This window comes from Enhydra lutris, unplaced genomic scaffold (assembly GCF_002288905.1).
Source record: "Enhydra lutris kenyoni isolate GAN:26980312 unplaced genomic scaffold, ASM228890v2 scaffoldscaffold24, whole genome shotgun sequence".
Lineage (NCBI taxonomy): Eukaryota > Metazoa > Chordata > Mammalia > Carnivora > Mustelidae > Enhydra > Enhydra lutris.
Genome location: NW_019154108.1, coordinates 16,985,729 through 17,006,979, shown reverse-complemented (window position 1 = coordinate 17,006,979; position 21,251 = coordinate 16,985,729). Strand labels below are relative to the sequence as shown.

The 21,251-nt window shown below is 34.6% G+C and overlaps 1 protein-coding gene across 2 annotated transcripts in view; it reads right to left on the bottom strand.

Annotated features, from left to right (window-relative positions):
* LOC111150808 (xenotropic and polytropic retrovirus receptor 1) overlaps positions 1-21,251 on the bottom strand; it is a 241,263-nt gene that overhangs the window by 9,010 nt on the left and 211,002 nt on the right. For both annotated transcript variants that reach the window (XM_022508418.1, XM_022508420.1), the window contains 2 exons: positions 8,505-8,671; positions 3,907-4,046 (listed from right to left, as the gene is read on the bottom strand). In XM_022508418.1, the coding sequence (XP_022364126.1) occupies positions 3,907-4,046; positions 8,505-8,671 (307 nt within the window). The remainder of the gene's footprint in view (positions 1-3,906; positions 4,047-8,504; positions 8,672-21,251) is intronic.

The window sequence follows — 21,251 nt, the reverse complement described above, 5'->3', positions numbered from 1 at the left end:
CACTAACAGCAACAAGTATACTGTTTCCAGATTCAATATTTATCTTTCAGGTTTAATCTTATTTTATCAGAGTATTGTGATAGATGTGGCCATCCTGACTCAGAGGAATGCTATAAACATGTCTGAAAATACCTTTATTTTCCTTTGTGAAAGATATTTTCCATGGAGAAAGAGCTCTTTTTCCATGGAGAAAGAGCTCTTTTTCCATGGAGAAAGAGCTCTAGGTAGACCGTCATTTTCTTTCAGCACACTGAAAGTATCATTTTAATGACTTCTGATTTTCATTGTTACTGTTGAGAGGTCAGCAGTCAACCTAACTGCCACTTTGACATTAATCCTTTCTTTTAGGCTGCTTTCTTTAAAATAAGCATTTAAATTGAAGTATGACATAGATCTACAAAATTTTGCAAATCACTAAGTGGGGCACTTGATTACCGTAAAGTGATCACCTTGTGTAATTACCACTCAGAAATAAAAAGTATAATATTATACACCCAAAGCTGCCTTTATGGCACTCTCCTATGTTCTAGAGAGTTTATTGATTTACCTTTCATATGTAGTTCTGTAGTCCACCTGGAATTGATTTTGTATACAGTAAGAGTCAAGATTCGTTTTCCCCCCGTATGGATATCCAGTCGACTTATTATCATTTATTAAAGAACCTCTTTTTCCACACCATTATTTAACTACTTTTGTCAGAAATCAGGTAGTGTCAATGTATGTATGGCTCTGTTTCTGGACTCCCTATTCTGTTCCAGTGTACAATTATCTATTCTTTCACTAATACCAGACACTGTCTTAATTACTGTAGCTATATAGTAAGTCTTGATATTTGAGAGGATAAGTCCTTTAACTTTTTTCTTTTCAGCATAGTCTTGGCTATTCTAGTCTTTTTTTTTTTTTTTTTTTTTTAAATTCACTTGTTTTTAGAGACAGAGAAAGCAAGCAGGGGCTGGGGGACAGAGGAGAGGGTGAGAGAAACCCAAGCCACTCCACACTGAGCACAAAGCCTGAGGCAGGGCTCTATCTTACAACCATAAGATCAGAACTGCACCAAAACAAAGAGTTGGACGCTCAACTGATTGGCCACCCAGGCACCCCTAGTCTAGCTGTTCTTTGTCCTGTTTCCATATAAATTATAGAACTGGCTTGTCAATTTTTGTACACATAATCATTCATTAAATTTATTCCTAGGTATATGATATATTCTGATGCTATTCAAAATGGTGTTTTTTTAAATTTCATTTTCTAATTATTTGGGATTGTTTTTTAGAACATTAAATTTTTATTTATACTGACCTTGTATTCAGGAATGCAGCTACACATATTCTAATAGCTTATTTGTAAATTCTTTTGAATTTTCTGCATATGCAATCATGTCATGGATGAATAATTAGTTTTATTTTTTCCTTTCTAATTCTTTTTTTTTTTAAGATTTATTTATTTGAGAGAGAGGGCACGCATGCGAGGCAGTGGGGGGAGGGGCACAAGGAGAGGGAGAAAGAATCTCAAGCAGATTGTTGATGGAGTCCAACGCAGGGCTTGAGCTCACAACTCTGAGATCACAACCTGAACTGAAACCAGGAGTTGGATACCTAACAGACGGCGCCACCCAGGTGCCACTCCTTTCTAATTCTCACAATGTCTCCTCCCCACCCTCCACTACACTAGCTATACTTGCAGTCTGATGTTAAAATGAAGAGACAACATGCATAATAATCTCACTCCTGATCTCAAGGGAGAGCTTACAGTGTTTTACCACTAAATATGATCTTATTTATGTTTTTTGTAGGTAATCTTTGAATTATTCTTGAACATGTACTGACTTTTCTCAATGGTGTTTTCTACACACATGAAGGATGTCCCCCCTTTATTCTATTAATGTGGTGAGTTAACACAGATTAATTTTTAAATGTTAAATGATTTTTAATATTAAAACTCACATTCCTAAAATGAAACTAACTTGGTTGTGATGTATTATGCTTTTTATATGTTGTTGGACTCATTAGCTAATATTTTCTTCAGGAGTTTTGCATTTCTCTACATGAGACAGACTGGTTGGTCTTTCCTGGAATGTCCTTGTAGGTTTAGATATCAAAGCCATGCTGGTTGCACAAAATAAACTGGGAAGTGTTCTTTTTTTTTTTTTTTTTTTTTTTTAATTTATTTGACAGAGAGATCACAAGTAGGCAGAGAGGCAGGCAGGCAGAGAGGGAGGAAGCAGGCTCCCTACTGAGCAGAGAGCCCGACTCGGGGCTCGATCCCAGGACCCTGAGACCATGACCTGAGCCGAAGGCAGAGGCTTTAACCCACTGAGCCACCCAGGTGCCCCAGAAGTGTTCCTTTTATTGCATCTTTCCTCTGGCAGAGTTTTATATACACTGATAATTCCTCCTCATATATTTGGAGGAATTCCCTGGGCCTACAGTTTTCCTTATGAGAAGCATTTTTTTTTAAAGATTTATTTTAGAGAGAGAGAGAGAAGGAGAGAATTTCCAGCAGACTCCCTGCTGAGCGTAGAGCTGATACAGGCTCCATCTCATGATTGAGATTATGACCCTGAGCTGAAATCAAGCTGGGTGCTTAACTTACTGAGCCACCCAGACATCCCCCTTGTGAGAAAGATTTTAATATGAATATGATTTCTTTAATACATATAAACCTATCGGATATTCTATTTCTTTCTTGACTTTATTTACTTAAATTCAGTTAACATATAGGGCATTATCAGTTTCAGAGGTACAGTTCAGTGATTCACCGGTCTTATATAATATCCAGTGCTCATTATATCAAATGCCCCCCTTAATGTCCATCTCTTTATTGGTTTTAATAAACAGTGCTTTTCAAGGAATTTGTTCATTCCAAAGTTTTTACTCTATTGGCATAAAGCTGCTCATAATATCATCTTACTTTTTAATTTTTTTTTAAGAGAAGGGGAGTGAGGAAGGGGTAGAGAAAAAAGGAGACAGAGAGAATCTTAAGCAAGCTCCATGATCAGCATGGAGCCAGACGCAGAGCTCGATATCACAAGCCCAAGATCATAACCTGAGCTGAAATCAAGAGTCAGACACTTAACTGACTGAGCCGCCCAGGTGTCCCTCATCTTACTTAAAAAAAATATATATATCTTGGGGCGGCTGGGTGGCTCAGTGGGTTAAAGCCTCTGCCTTCGGCTCGGGTCGTGATCTCGGGGTCCTGGGATCGAGCCCCACATCGGGCTCTCTGCTCTGTGGGGAGCCTGCTTCCCTCTCTCTCTGCCTGCCTCTCTGCCTACTTGTGATCTCTCTCTGTCAAAAAAAAAAAATATAAAAATAAATAAAAATATATATATATATATATATATATCTTGAGGATTTTTTTATTTGTAATTTGTGCCTTTTTTGCTCTAGATTTGGCAAATTTCTTTCGTACAAAATTAGCTTTAACGCTTTGCTTACCTTGGGGTACCTGCTTTTACTTAGATTTTAGGCTATCTTATTAGATCACTGATGTCTTTAGGAAGGTTTAAAAGACAATTCCTCTGGCATTTCCTTTGTTTCTAGTGAAAAAGCTGCCTGAATAACCCAAAATGTCAAATTGCAAATAATAATTCTCAAAAGATTTTTATTTTAATTTCTGTTCTAAAACTTTTTATTTCCCAATTTCCACTCATAACCCTTCTAATGGAGCCCAATTCTAAAAAAAGCTTATAAGCCATCATTAGTTGTATTTTTAACTTTGTTAAGAATTAACCTCTTAGACCTTCAAGTAGGATTTTCCAACTTTGAGGCTAATGAGAAGTTTGAGAAAAGCTGGAAAATATAAGCCTTTCAAGTATAAATACTGTTTTAATAAATTCTAATTTATAAGTATTGGGTGTCTTCTAAGGGAAAGAAACTTTGATAGACTTTCTGGTAGTTTGCTTACCGGAAAACCTCAAGGGGAGCAAAGACAGTAGCAATGATGTCCCCAGAATGAGGCGACAACGTCATGGAGGTAATTGAGATTTGGACAGTCCAAGCAAAGCGCAGAATCACATCCTCTATGATGGCACAGTAATAATAGGCCTAAGGAATAATAAGCAAATTGAGTACACTTACCATTATGTTTCTCACAAATAAGCACATCTATCACAGCAACAAGAGTCACGTATGTCCCACCAACAAGCATAGGTTAAAGAGGAAAAATGATTTTTATTTTATTTTCTATTTTAGAAAAATCTCACTAATTTATATTCTTAAATAGTGCAATATCAAAATGAAGTTTTATTGAATTTCATTAATTACTTAACAACTATATTTTATTCTCATAGTGTATGCCAGGCTCTCTTCTAAACTTCAGAAATATAAACCAGATGAGATCCTTGATCTGATTGAGATTATATATTAATATGTACAACATATGCTAATAAAGACTCAAGAGCAAAACTATTAGCAGATTAACTGTGTTATTTGCACTTTTATTCTCATATTGCCTTACTCTGCATTTGAAGGAGTTTTACCTTGTTTTTCAAGGTTGTTAAATAAAATGAAGCTTGGATATCACAAACATGGGTTGAATTTAAGGAATGTACTATTTTTATGTGGGAAAGACAGCATTCAAATTCTTATAGGTATTAGTATCCTATTTAGGAGTCCAGTTTTAGCGACACAAAAGTTTCAAGTATACAAATTGCCATCAGACTAGAACTGTAATTCATGGATTTGTTTCTTATTAATCTCTGGATAATCAGCTCTTTAAATATATGTATTTAAAGGTTGTGAGATCTTATGGAAACTAGAAATGCCACGTGTTTATACCATTGCATTTTTTTTTTAAATAACAAAGGAGTATTAGTCATGTTAGAAGGCTATTAACAAAAAAAAGAGCAGTCCCCTTGCCCACTTCTCTTCTCATTCTCTAGGCACAATCAATTTCAGGACTTGTAGCCTTCTCTCCTAGTAATTATCCTCCATATTTCTAAATAATGTGTGTATATTGGCATATCTTGATTAATCAATGGGAGATGTTATCCACTGCTGATTAGGATGAATTTTTATGAAGATTTTAACATACTTACATACCCTCCCTGTTTCTTCCCCCATCCATCCAATACAGTGATAATGCAGTTTTTGGATAAATTCACATCCAGTGAACTCATCAGTGAAGAACTGCAATTTCGTGTTACTTTAAGTCAGTCTTAACATGATCCACAGTTGACTATGCGGGAGCTGATGTTACCAAAAATGTGAAAGTGTTGGGAGGAATACACTTAACGTGTGGTCCAGAGACATAGAAAAATGAAGTTTTAATATGGAGATAACAAAAATACTCCCTGGACCAGGATGTGGTACTCAGCAATACATACTATTAATCCCTAGGAACTGATTTTAAGATTCATTTCACTGTGTTCTTAATTTTTAAATGAAGCTTCACTGGACTCCACCAATAGCTTTCCTTCCCTTTTTGTGTAAATGAATTTTATTCCAGTATTTTTCTTTTTAAGATTAAAAGGAATGTGGCGATCCAGCAGAACATTTTTCTTATAAATCTGCAAATTATAATGTAGGAAACCATATACTGTATTTCCTAGGGTCATGAAAATATACAATAAGGAAACTGAATGAAAAACTATCCACTAATTTAATTACACAGAAGCCAATATGTTAGGACTATTTAAAAGGAGGCATGGATTAACATTTATATGAAAATATGAACAGTTTATCTAAGCAATCAGCATGAGAAGTAAACGTATTACATTGTTCAGTAAGGCAAGAACAATGTAAGGAGCAATAAGGCATAACATTCTGGTGAGCACAAAAAGACCATAATTTACCTGAACTCATGTCTGCTCTCTGACTTGTACTTGACATTACTGATTTTCTTACTTTCTTTATAAAAAAAGTTTTTTGTAAAGTAATTTCTATACCCAATGAAGCTTGAACCTACATCCCTGAGATCAAGAGTGGCATGCTCTAACAACTGAGATGCTCCTTGATTTTCTTTTCAAATGAGATATATAAAGATATGTTCTAGTCCGTTGTTGGTCATATGTTCTAAATCTGCACATTGGGATTACTGTTATAGCTTATGTAAAAAATGATCAGTATAAATTAAAACCCTTCTTTCTGTCTTCATTTGCTTATCTAAAGTTACCCGATATATCATTCTTTGTATGACTCTCCTACTTTAGTCCTCACTTTATTAAAACAGCTTTCACTATTCATCAACTGAATATTACGTATTCACACACTTTTCAAAGTGTAGTTTTGAGGTATTGGTGACATTCTGACATAGTATGAATTATTAGTGACCCAATCTATATATCCCTCCTCATCACAGAATTTCAGAACTGGGAAAGGATCAAGAGATTATCTGGTAGAAGAGAATATACTATAGTAAAGTTGCCTAAAGTTATGTAGCTAATTTAGTGAGACACCTGAGATCAAAATTCACTTACTAGGATTCCTAGTTCATTGTTAAATTTCTTTTATTATCTGAGTAATGATACTTTTGGTCTCTCTCTCTCTTTTTTTTTTTTTTTAAGATATTATTTATTTATTTGACAGAGATCGTAAGTAGGCAGAGAGGCAGGCAGAGAGAGAGGAAGGGAAGCAGGCTCCTTGCTGAGCAGAGAGCCGATGCGGGGCTCTATCCCAGGACCCTGGTATCATGACCTGAGCCGAAGGCAGAGGCTTAACCCACTGAGCCACCCAGGTGCCCCACTTTTGGTCTCTTTTTAATTTAGGCTCTCTTACCCTTTTATTCATATATAAATAATTCCTAAGGAATTATCCATACATTTTCAGATTGGCACTTTACTTTAACAAAAATTGGCTGAAATAAATGAAAAGAGACACCTTCTTGACGTATCAAAGATTCAGGCACTTCCTTTCCTTTGTGCTTTCACAGCACTGCTGACTCAGTCAAGTGTTAATTTAGTCATTCCACAAATACTAAGTCTACTATATGCTAGGAACTATGCTGGGTAGTGAGGGATATGGATACCTAAGCAGTTAATTATAAAACAATGTGATAACTGCTATAACAGAAGTTTGTAGAGGCTAAAATGGGATTAGGACAAATGGCTAAATATGCTTAGAAAAAGAAAGGCTTTTTAGAGAAAGTAATCCTTAAACTGACTTTTTAAGAGGAGGAACTGGAGAGGATGTGGAGAAAAAGGAACCCTCATGCACTGTTGGTGGGAATGTAATTGGTGTAGTCAACTGTGGAAAACAGTATGAAGAAAAAGAAATAGAAAGACCATATGATCCAGTAATTCCACTGGGTATTTACCCAAAGAAAATTAAAACAGTAATTCGAAAAGATATCTGTACTCCTTTGTTTTACTGTAGCATTATTTACAACAGCCAAGGTATGGAAGCAATCGAAGTGTCCACTGATAGACGAATGATTAAAGAAGATGTATATATATATATATATATATATATACACACACACACACAATGGACTATTACTCAGCTATAAAAAAGGATGAGATGCTGTCATTTGCAACAACATGGATGGACCTAGAAGGCACAATGCTAAGTGAAATAAATCAGAAGATAAAGACAAATACCATATGATTTCATTTATACGTGGAATCTAAAAAGCAAATTAAGAAACAAAAAGTAGAAACAGACCCACAAATAGAACAAACTGATGGTTGCCAGAGGGGTGGGGGGTAAAGAAATGGGCAAAATGGGTAAAGGGGAGTGGAAGGATACAGGCTTCCAATTATGAAGTCACTGGGATGAAAAGTACAGCACAGGGAATATATAGTCGATGGTACTGAAACAGTGCTGCATGATGACAGATGGTAGTTACACTCGTGAGTGCAACATAACACAGAGTGCTGAAGTACTATGCTGTACACCTGAAACTAATGTAACACTTGTGCCTCAACTATACTTCAATTAAAAATAAATAAAGAATTAAAATAAAAAAGAAGGAACAGGAGTTTGCAAAGCAGGCAAAGAATAGAGGGCATGTGAGACAGTGAATTGCATGTTCAAAATTAGGTCATAAATTGGGCGCCTGGGTGGCTCAGTGGGTTAAAGCCTCTGCCTTCAGCTCAGGTCATGATCCCAGGGTCCTGGGATCAAGCCCCACATCAGGCTCTCTGCTCAGCAGGGAGCCTGCTTCCCTCTCTCTCTCTCTGCTTACCTCTCTGCCTGCTTGTGATCTCTGCCTGTCAAATAAATAAATAAAATCTTTAAAAAAAAAATTAGGTCATAAATTATAGCAAGTTATTTATTCCTCTACTCTAGACTTTATCGCATTGTATTACAATTTGCTGGCTTACCTGTTTTATATAGTTTATGGCCTCTTTGAGAACTACAACTTTGTTTTTATTTTCTATAGTGCCCAGCATATAGTAAAAACCTGATATTTTTGCTGACTGAATGAATTCGTATTTTTTGGTGATTAGTTGCTTTTTCTCAATATATTAGGTTGGGATTAGGTATGCATCATAACAGGAGTTGGCTGGTGATATACAGGAGTTGTTGTTTTTAAAACAAATAATAAGCATGCTTTGTACGTACTTTTTGGGGGTATACAATCTCTTCCCGGAGAAAGGTGTTTTCTCCAGCATTCTTATCAAAGAGACCCCAGTCCATCTTCAGATCCCAGATGAGGGTATAGCAGGAACTGATGATACAAAACACAATCCAAAGGTAAAAGAATACCATGGTGTCTGAGTGACCTCGTTCTGAAGAAAGAAACGGGAAAGGTAAAAGAGAAAATTGAGAGATTTAAATAAAATTCCTCATTAAACAAAACTAATTTAAAAAACAGACTCTTTATACAGCTCCATAAAGGAAGTAAGATTTTAAACAAATTTCCCTAGTAGAAACACTGTCTAATAGAAGTTAAATTGTACCTCTGATTCTCCGGAAATACAAAGTAATCATCAAACATTTACCAAATACATAAAATTTGTACAAATGTGTATTTGGAGTTTTGGAGGTTCCATAAAAATGAATACATAAAAACCCAAATAACTGCAATGAAGTTTTGAGTATTACAAAAGATGTCATTTTAATTTTTGCCATCAGGTGGCAGATTAGGGTCAAAGATGAAAAAAAATTATGAAATACCACTAATAAGAAATGTGCTACATTTGCTTCAAGAAATTCTTGGATTGTTTTTACTTTAAAACACTTCCTTTATACTTAGATCTTGTCTATACTTATTGTGAAGGCAGTCAGATACTTTTAATTCCAGATAAAATGCCAGAAAGCAACAGAATGATTATCCTTAAGGACATATATGAAAGCAAATTTCTCTCAAATCACAAAGCAAAGCATGGTATTTTTGCTTTTTTTACAGCTTGTTTATAGATACAAATGCTGGGAACACTATAAAGTATACTAAATCAGAATAATAAAAATAATTTGCATATGTAGTTATATAATTTAGTATTTTTTACTCTTAAGTCCTTCATATATTCTCTAGTGAAATTCTTCTTTAGTAAGCTTGAGTCATCATATTATTTGTGTTCCCTGTTATTGTGCAGGATATAGGTATTAATGTGGTCCTCAATTAACAAGAAAAATGTTTGAAACATATAATTCAAAAAAGTTTAAATTTTGGTTAGTTTCCCAAAGGCATTGAAAATAAAGGATGTATCACGCCTTATCCACAATCCTTCCTATTAAAATAAGTTAAAGTCCTTCCTATTAAAACAAGTGTTTATTAATCATTTTTAGGTATTAAAAGTGTTAAGTACTGTAGGATTCAAAGGCAACCTTTAGAAATTTATAATATAGTTAAGTGGAAATAGCCATTTGTTACTGATGATAAATTTGAGCTCAAAATGAAGTATAAACAAATCACTATGAGAACATCAACAAGAATGGGAATGTTTCCAACAATAGGAAATAAAAGGAAGTAGCATTTGAGTTATTTGTAGAAGGATGAATAAACAGTGTTGCAGAAGTCAGGCAGATGAGGCAAGGACATTCAAAGCTGAAGGAAGATAATGAAAAGGAAGGAGGTTGGGAAAGTACAAGGTGTGTCTGAGGAGCTGCAAACAATCTAAATCTAGTGTGGGTGACATATGGAGATGTAAGAGAATGGGTGTGATTTAAAATGAGTCTAGAAAGGACATTTTGGGTCTGACTATGGAATGACCTCTTGGTACTCAGGATCCTATCTGTATTTTAGAAAAAATAATTAAGCTGGCAGGTTGCTTGCATCAGAATTACTTAGCTGATTTAAAAAAATATGGGTATGTTATAGTTCTAGTATTAATCAGTTCATACAAGCTCTTAAGAACTGTTATATTTTCAGAACTAAGCTGACGGTTAAACACAATTATTAAAAATTAAATTATATAAACTTACAATTAAACAAAGGTAATAAAAACTCAAAATTAATTATTTCCTAATTATTTTACTACATTTTGCTATTACCCTTTTAAGGTTATGTATGTTTTTTGTATCTGTATGATAGAACTATTATATAATGCTGTGCTACTATACATCTTTTCCCAACATTCAATATTATCTTAGTAACTTATACTGGCTATGGTAGAAGTATTTACACCATGGAAGTCAACAGACACTGCAAATCAGTATCTCCTAGCCCTACTCCTACCTAAGAGCTGGTTTGTTAAACATGTTAACAGCACATCACTGTTATCTTTTTACATAGCGGTTGAAAAGTCAGCGGTTGGACATAGAAACCAATATTTTTTCAGTGGTCCACAAGTGATGTGATACTAGTGAACAGTCAAGTTTAGATATAAACACATTTTCAGGTTTGAACTATTTTCATAAAAACTCTTCTTCACCATAAGTAAATTGGGTTGAGTATTTATTTATACTGTAACACTGCACCACATAAATGATAAGTTCAAAAGTCCTAACAAAACAGTTACTATCTAGTTTAGTTGGATGTGTTCTGATGTTTACTTCATTCTGTAGATAGACACAGTCTAGCTGAGTAGTATTATTCAATAATTAGTATCATAATTGCATTAAAAAATCTTATAACTTATCTATTAAGGGTTGCAAAGAAAATTACCAAGCAAATGTAGCACCTTAATAAAATTGTGTTCTCATATTTTCAAAACAAGATCAACACAAAGAGGTAAAGAAAGTAACTTAACTGTAAATTATATTTGCAATTCTTTTTAAAAAAATTGAATGCTTACTATGAGCCAGGCACTTCATATATATTCTCTCATATAGTTTTCACAACAACAAACCATTATTTTGTTTGCTAGTAAAAGTAACGAAATTAGACTAAAATAATAGATGCATTCAGCAAAAGGTTAAAAAATGAGTATTTCTCAAGTAAGTAGAGGTAACATCAAGTGTTATTACTGAAAGCTGATTTTCTTTTCTAATTACTAAAGAAATCATCAAGTTTAAATTATTATTAAAAGGAGATTGTGGGGGGTGGAGTTCCAAAGAAAGAATTAACCAGGAAACAAAAATTAATATGCTTGTTTTCTTTAATGTGTTCTAGATTTTAATACAAGTCCTATTCTTAGAGTATAATTCTTAAGATGGTACAGTGAGTCAACTGTCTCCCTCCTGTCTAAGCTCATATTGTTTCCATGAAATTTCTATGAAACACATACAGGCCTTCACTGACTTCAAAAAGCAAGTATTTCAACAGGATATTTTGGAATAGTGCTTTATCTTACTTTTTCAAATAATGATTAGTGTATACCCAGTCTACACGTGTTACATTTTGGTCTCTTTTTAATTATTACCCTTACTTGATCTTTCCCATCTCCCAAATGAGGAGAGCTTCTCCCTGAAATCATCTGCCTTTATTGTTATTCAGGGGATGTACTGGAAAGATATTATTTCTTTAGGCAAGCAATTACATCTAATTCTCTCTTGGCTACCTCTGGTAGCCCACTTTAGTGATATTCAGAATCATAGAAAATCAAGTCATTGCTATTCTACCCTAAGCTTCTATTACACACCTGTCATGTTAGAAGCATAATTCATACAGGAAGTATTTATGGTAATGGTATCTACTGAATGTAAAACAAATAAAAATAAGCTTCTTCAAGTTTTGTACCCATGGTTACCATAGGAGGGATAAAGCAAAATAATGTATTAGGAAAAGTGCTAAGAGAGAAACCAGAAAAATTACATATGAAGATCATCTACAACCACGTTTCGGGGAAGATATTTTTTAAAATGAAAATAGTGGCATTGTATAAAGAGAAAATGAATGGTTTCCTTTTCAAACAAAACCTTTCTACTCTGATAACAGTTTACCAGTTTCTAATCTGAAATTAAATTAAAAAATAAAATATTATACGTCCTCAGGTGATTATCATTACCATATTTATCCTAAGAGAGGCAAGAAAGACATTATTCCTATTTTATAGTTAAGAAAGCTTAAGTTCAGAGAGACAGTAAGTGGAAAGATAACTGGATTTGAAGTAGGAAGATCTGAGTCTGAATCCAGACTCTGCCTCTTTCCAACTTCGTGATTATAGAAAATTCATAATTTAAAATGATTGAGACAAAAATAGAAATCATTAGGCCTAAGGATAAATGAAGAAATTAGAAATGGGAATCTTTATCCAAGGAACTTTTTTGTACTAGACAGCTTTATTTTTCTATATCCGTCTCAATTCTAAAATGAAAAGACAGTCCATAAAACTATGAAGAAACCTTAAAAAACATTTCTAAGGTATGTGAAAAACAGAATTTAAATACTACACATATATTACTTCATATGATATATAAAATTTATGTTTATAGAAAAAGACAGAGGTACCTATGCCTGATGAAGGAAGTTAAGATTATTAAAGGGACTCACTTTTAACTTTAGGTATTTCTGTATTATTTGAATCTTATTTTTATAGTGATATATACACATCCATGTTTTACTTTTATAATTAAAAGGAAAAAGTAGGCTAAAGAAAATAGCTGCTATTAGGGTAGTGGTATTTTCCCAGGACCCTGTGATCATGACTTGAGCCAAAGGCAGACGCTTAACTAACTGAGCCATCTAGGCAGCCCTGCTATATTGTTTTCATAATAAGAAAATACTATACAGGAATTCATTTATTCATGCAACAGATATTTACTGTCTATTATAAGCTGCATTGTTTACCATATGGCTATAATACTTAAGATTAACTCGAAAGAAAAATTTTATTTCTATATTCCACAAACATGGTGAATGCCTATTAGGTAACCGGCATATTTTAGAGAATGGGGATGGATATACTGAAGAAATACTAAGGGCTAAGGGTAAAAGAAGAGATATGAAGTAAACAAAAAGATAATGTATAAGTACAACTGTAGAACTGTGTATAACAGAGGGATCAATAAACCAGGCTTTCAGGAGGGATAACAGCCAGGAAAGGCTTCCTGAAGGAGATACTACTTAAGCTGAGTCTTGAGCCACGTCAAACAGTGTAGAAGCCATCCATCCATCCAATGAATGAGTACCTACTATATGTCAGATGTTCTAGGTACTAAGCACAAGGTAGTAAATCTTATTTACTAATGAGCAACTTTCCTGTCCCTGTGAAGCTTACTTCACAGTAGGGGCAGACAATGATCAGATATACCAATAAACAAGGTAATTTTACACAGTGAAAAGTGACATGAAGAAAAAAGAACATGGTAATAGGGCTGAGACTGGTAGAATTCCTTTAGATAGTGTTCAGACAGAGAAGACCTGTAAGTTGATACCTGAGTGATGAGGAGGAGCCAGTCACAAGAAAAACTGGAGTAAGAGTTCCATTTGTGATTTTAATTATGGTTTCTAGTAACCATATTTTAAAAGTTAAATAGAGGGGCACCTGGATGGCTCAATCAGTTAAGTGTCTGCCTTTGGCTCACATCCTGGATCAAGTCCTGAATAGGGATCCCTGCTCAGTGGAGAGTCTGCTTCTCTCTTTCCCTCTACCCCTCCCCTCTGCTCTTGTTCTCTCTCTTCCAAATAAATAAATAAAATCTTAAAAAAAAAAAAAAAGGTAAAGAGAAACATGTAAAATTATTATTTTTTAAGAGTGAGAGAGAGCATACACGAGTGGTTGGGGGGGGCAGGAGAGGGAGAGAGAGAATCCTAAGCAGGCTCCACACCCAGCATAGGGCCCAATGTGGGGCTCAATCGCATGACCCCGATACCATGATCTGAGCTGAAATCGAGTCAGATGCTTAACCAACTGAGCCACCCAGAAGCCCCTAAAATTAATACTATATTTTATTTAACCTAACGTACCTAAAGTGTTATTTTAATAATATAAAATTATTGAGAGTTTTTACATTCTTATAAGTCTTCAAAATCCATTTTGTATTTTGCAGTACATCTCAGTTTTGCCTAGGTACATTCCAAGTGCTCAGTAGTTATATGTACCCAGTAGCTCCTAGTAACTATATTACTAAGTAGTGCAGTGCTCAGAGAGCAGATGAGTTGGAGCGGTAAAGACTGTAAGTGGTGTACTAATAAGGAGGTTGTTGTAGTAGCCTGGTGAGAAACGATGAGGACTAAAATTGAGTGGAAGTACAAGGTATAGGGAGGTCAGGTAAAAAAAGAAAAATAGGAACTACTATTGGCAGGAATTGGTGAATTTTGAGGTGAGATAAAGGGTAGAGTCAAGGACAACTCATAGTTTAACCTGGGTGAGTGACTGGGCAGCAAAGGGCCATGAACCAGTAAGATAGAAAACAACATGGACCTGAAGAAGGGTAAGGGGGAAAAAAAGAGTTAATTTTGAACATGCTGGCCTTAGGGTCCTATGAGACACTGAGATGGAAAATGCTCAGGAAACAAACAGAAACAGAAATAAGAACCTAAGATACAGATTTGGGAGTCACATATATATAAGACAGTGGTTGAACCCATTTTGGAACCACCAAAATAATACAAGTACCTTCTATGAAAAGGGTAAGGCAATCAGAAAGAGAAGTTGTCCATTTACACTGCATTTGACTAAATTTGGTTGTATTTATCCTGTTTCTTTACACCAAAGATCCAAAGAAATGAGAGCTCTTTCAAATATTACAGTTTCTCCTTACCTCTTTCAAAATATAAATTATAATGTTTCTATATTTCAAAATATAGATTCTATATTTTATATTCTTTCAAAATATAATTTCTAATGTTTCTATATTTCAACATCTTAAAATATGTTTACATGATTATACAAAGTTATTATGGCTGTAGGAATAGAGACAGTGAGAACAGGCAGACTACTGTTTTGAGATGTAAGAATGAGAAAAGAAAAGAGAGTATTCTAGATGGCTTAACAAAATAAGGGAAGTCTTTTTAGGGTCAGAGACTCTTGAGCATGTACACAGGCTGCAGGAAAGGAGCTAGTAATGATGAAGAGATTGAAGACTTGGAAAAGAAAAAGAATGACTGCCTGAGCGAGATCCTGAAAGAGACAGAAAGAAATGAGGTCAGGGCCCTTAGGAGGGAAACACAGTTACCCAAGACTGGGAAAAAATATGTAGTGAGTGATGAGTTTGGATTAAGTAAGTGCATCAGTAGAAGGCGGGTGAAGGGAAATGACTTCTGATAGGCTCAATTTTCTTGTTAGTAGGAGACATGGTGGTCTATAAAGGTAAAGAGTGTAAAAACTGAATTGAAGGCTTCAGAAAAGCAGTAAGAGTATCATGAACGCCCCCCTTTTTTCCAAAGTTAACATTTCTGAGATAAATAAATTTAATAATAAAAGCAAAGAACAGGGGCACCTGGGTGGCTCAGTGGGTTAAAGCCTCTGCCTTCGGCTCAGGTCATGATTCCCAGGGTCCTGGGATGGAGCCCCGCATCGGGCTCTCTGCTCCACAGGGAGCCTGCTTCTCCCTCTCTCTCTGCCTGCCTCTCTGCCTACTTGTGATCTCTGTCTGTAAAATAAATAAATATCTTAAAAAAAAAAGTTAAAAACAAAAAAAGCAAAGAACAAAACACCTGTAAGTTTAAAAAAGGCAATCTCCCCCTTCCTATGGTATTCTTTTCATAAAACATTTTGTTTGTGCTTATATTTTCATTATTACGTACACATCTCTTTTCTCTTTCCTGTAAGACTATCCTATCTAGCATTTAAAAAGGAATTTTACTTTACACTGGAGTGAATTGTGTGTGTGTGTGTGCATGTACCAAATTGTCTTTTCCATTAAACTATAATGTCTTTTAGGAAAGGTATCATGACAGCATTTTTCCAAGGCCTATGCATTATACTTTATGTGATAAGAACAATATCTGCTAAATTAAACGGAGGGCAATGCCTGTGTTATACTTTTTAATTTTCTACACAATACCTTACCTTCCAACAGATTTGGGGAAGGTAACATGATTTCTGGGCATACTTCATATACAGTGAATCCCTGAAAACTTGTAAGAAGCTGAATATGAGGGCACCTGGGTGGCTCAGTCCATTAAGCATCTGACTCAATTTCAGCTCAGGTCATGATCTCGGGGTTGTGGGATTAAGCCGGCATTGGGCTCTGTGCTGGGTGTGGAACCCACTTAGGATTCTCTCTGTCCTTTTCCCTCTACCCACCCCCAAAAAAGAAAAAAAAAAAAAAAAAAAAAAGCTGACTATGAAAAAGTTAAATAATAGACATACATGTTTATGAGGAATTTGTTTTGTAAGAGCTAAAAATAAACTCCTTATATCTTCCTTGTCCTTTAGATACAATCTTTTTTTTTCTTTAAGATTTATTTATTTATTTTGAGAAAGAACGTGAGTAAGCAAGGAGATGGGTAGAGCTACAAGAAAACTCAGAAAAATAATTCAGTGATCTCGGGAATAAAATTAATGAACAGAAGGAGTATTTTACAGAAGAGACTGAAAGTCTAAAAAAAAGTACCAAACAAATTCTGGATCTGAAGAGTTCAATGAATGAAATGAACAATTCATTGGAAATAGAACAGATCATATGGGACAAGATAATTAGCAAGCTTGACAACAGAAATATAGAAATAATTCAGGTGGAAGAGGAAAGAAAAATTTTTTTAAAATGAAGAAACTGTAAGACAGTTACCTGAGTCCATTGGAAAAGGTACCATTAGAAAAAAAAAAAAAAGCTACTATTAGAATAATGGGAATCCCAGAAAGAGAAAAGAGGGAGAAGGGAACAGAGACTACATTTAAAAAATACTAGCTGTTAGTAATAAAAAAGTGACATAATATTTTTCATTTAAAGAATAAAGGAGAAAAATCTCAATACCAATGGATGCAAAAAAAGCAGTTGATAAAACTCAATGATAGTTTGTGATTAAAAATCTCTTTTCAAAGGGAAGAATAGAAGGGAACATCATTATTCTGATAAGGGTGCCAAAAAAATCTCCAGTAAATTTTATACTTACTGGTAAACTATTAAAGATTTTCCCCTTGAGATTTGTAAATGAAACAAGGATGCTAATAATTCTATTTTTTAAGCAACATTTTACTGGCAGTCATACTTGGTGCAATAAATAAGAAAAATAAAATATCTGAACAGAGGACATAAAATGGTCTTTGCTGGCAATGTGCTTGTGTATACAGAAAATGTAAAATCTATACATTATCTATCAGGATTGATACATGAATTTATCAAGGTTACTGGATAGATCACTATCCAAAACCAATTTTACTTCTATATTCCAGCAATCAATCAATAAAATAAAATTTTAAAAAGATGAGAAAAATAAAAATAAAAAACAAAAAATAATAGTTGTGAAACTCCCAAACCCAGAGAAGGAATTGGATATTCAGGTCCTTGAAGCTAATACAACATTTATCATCTCAACACTAAAAGACCTTCTCCAAGACTATTACATTAAAACTGTCAAAAGTCTATGGACACTGGGGAAGAGATGTGCTATAGTGAGTGCTGTGAAGTGTGTAAACCTGGCGATTCACAGACCTGTACCCCTGGGGCTAATAATACATTATATGTTAATAAAAAAAATTAAAAAAATAAACCAGTCAAAAGTCAATGATAAAGAATTTTGAAGATCGCCAGAGAGAAAAAGACAGTAGCTACAAAGTTATCTCCACTTGTTTATCAGCAGATTTCCCAGCAGAAACTATGGGCCAGGAGACCATGGAATGACATATTCAAAATAAATGAAATATAAAATTGCCATCCAGGAACAATACTCTGACAAAATTATCCTTCAGATATGAAGCAGAAATAAAGCCTCTCTTGGATAAATAAAAGCCGATGTTGTTCACCACTAGACCTGCCTTACAAGAAATTTTGAAAGGAACTCTTGAAGCTGAAACGAAAGTACACAAAATTAATTAAGATGACAGTCATACAGTACTGTAGCTCTTTTTTTTTAAACTTTTTTAAAAAAAGATTTTATTCATTTGACAGAAAGAGATCACAAGTAGGCAGAGAAGCAGGCAGAGAGAGAGGAGGAAGCAGGCTCCCTGCTGAGTAGAGAGCCTGATGCGGGGCTCGACCCCAGGACCCTGGATCACGACCTGAGCTGCAGGCAGAGGCTTTAACCCACTGAGCCACCCAGGTGCCCCAACTGTTTTTTAGAACAGTACATTAAGCTCTTAACTATAGCACAAAAATTAAAAGAACATTAAAAATAACTATAGCCACTATAATTTGGTATCAAAATCACAGCATAAGAAGAGTTAACATGTGATATTAAAAATATCAAAGGGGAAGAGTAAAAGGATGAAAACTTTAAAGGTAAATGAAGATAAATTGCTATCCCCAGAGAAAGGATTATTTTATCTATGAGACGTTATATGCATACCTCAAAGCAAAATTTTAGAGCAGAAACAGGAAACAAACAAACAAAAGGAGTGGATTGAGTAAATCACCTTGGAAAACTAACTTATAAAGGTAGACACAAACAGAGGGAAAAAGAAACTATGGAGAAACAAAATAACCAGAAGGCAGAGATAAAATGGCAGAGGAAATCCTGACACATTAAAGAAGAAATAGACAACATTACAATAATTGTTGCGGACTTCAATACACGGCTATCCCCAATGAATAAATTGGCTTAACTGGAATTAAACCACACTTTAGAAAAATGGACTTAATAGACATATACAGAACATGCAACCAAGAGCAAAATACATTATATAAATACATTCTTCTCAAGTACATATAGAATATGCAAAATACATTATATAAATACATTCTTCTCAAGTACATATAGAATATGCCCCAGGACAAACCATGATAGGCAATAAAACAAATCATAGTAAAAAAAATTTTTTTTCCCCAAATTATATAAAATTTAAGAAGACTGAAATCATGCCAATTTTCTTCTCTGACCTCAATGGTATGAAACTAGAAATCAACAAGAGGTTAGTGAGAAGATCTGCAAGTTTGTAGAAACTAAGTAACACACTTTAAACAACCATTGGGTCAAAGAACAAATCAAAAGGGAAATAAAAAATTATCTTAAAACAAATGAAAATGAAAACAACCTATCAAATATTGCAGGATAAAGCAAAAAGCAGTTTAGGGAGGAGAATTTATAATATGCATAAATTAAGAAATTAGAAAGAACTCAAATAAACAATCTGAAAGTAGCACCTAAGGAACCAGAAAAAGAAGAGCAAATTAAGCCCAAAGTTAGTTCAAAGAAAGAGAATAGTAAGAGCAGAAATAAATGAAATAAAGACCAGAAAAATAATAGAAAGGATCAATAAAACTAAAACCTGTTTTTTTTATTTTTATTTTTTTTTAAAGATTTTATTTATTTATTTGACAGAGAGAAATCACAAGTAGGCAGAGAAGCAGGCAGAGAGAGAGGAGGAAGCAGGCTCCCCGCTGAGCAGAAAGCCCGATGCGGGGCTCGAACCCAGGACCTGGGATCATGACCTGAGCCGAAGGCAGCGGCCCAACCCACCGAGCCACCCAGGTGCCCCTAAAACCTGTTTTTTTTAAAAAAATAAATAAAATCTATAAGGCTTTAGGTACACTAAGAAAAAAAGAGAAGACTTAGATAAATTAGAAATGAAAGAGGAGACATTACAACTGGTACTACAAAAAACAGAATCGTAAGAGACTACTACGAACAATTTTATGCCAATAAATTACATAACCCAGAAGAAATGGACATATGTCTAGAAACCTATAACTTGCCAAGACTGAATCAGGAAGAAATAGAACATCTGAATAGACTAGTAACAGGTAAACAGATTGAATGAGTAATCAAAAAATTCCCAACACAGACAACTAATTGTTGTCTGTGATAACAATTAGTGATAGTGATGTCTCCAGTGATAGTTTCACTGGAGAATTCTACCAAATATTCAAAGAAGAATTAACACGAATGCTCCTCAAACCTCCAATATAGCCAGGAGGAGGAAATACTTCCACACTCATTCTATGAAGCCAGCATTACTCTGATACCAGAAACAGATAAGGGCACCACAAGAAAACTACAGACCAATGTTCTTGACGAATAATAGATATAAAAATCCTCAACAAAATATTAGCAAACTGAATTCACAAACACATTAAAAGGATTATATATCATGACTGAGTGGGATTTATCCCTGCGATGTAATAAGGATGGCTCAATATATACAAATCATTAATGTAATATATAAATCAATAAATGAAAGATAAAAATCACATGATCATCTCAATAGATGCAGAAAAAGCAAAATACAACATCTTTAATGACAAGAAACTTTTGTTTTAAAAAAAGATTTTATTTATTTATTTGTCAGAGAGAGAGGTGGGGAGCACACACAGCATGGGGAGAAGCAGGTAGAGGGAGAAGCAGACTCCCTGCTGAGCAAGGAGCCCAGTATGGGACTTGATCCCAGGACCCTGGGATCATGACCTGAGCTGAAGGCAGACATTTAACTGACTGAGCCACCCAGGAGTCCCTTATGACAAAAACTCTTAACAGACTGGGTATGGCAGGTTACATACTTCAACGTGTAAGGGCCATATACAACAAACCTACAGCTATCAATGGAGAAAAACTGAAAGTGTGTCCCCTAAAATCGGGAACAAGGCAAAGATGCCCACTCAAACCACTTCTGTTCAATATAGTACTCTAAGTCTTAGCTAGAGCAATTAGATAAGACAAAGAAATAAAAGGCATCCAAATCAGAAAGGAAGAAGTCATTATTTGCTGACTGATATGTAGAAAATCCCAAAGAATCAGTCAAAAAAGTGTTGGAATTTATTATAAATTTCAGTAAAGTAGCGAGACACAAAATCAATATACAAAAATCAGTTGCATTCTTTTACACTAATGATAAAGAATGTGATATAAGGAAAACCAACCCATCTACAATAGAGTTAAAACAATAAAATACTGATAAATAAATTTAACCAATGAAGTGACAATAGACAATTACATCATGCTATAAT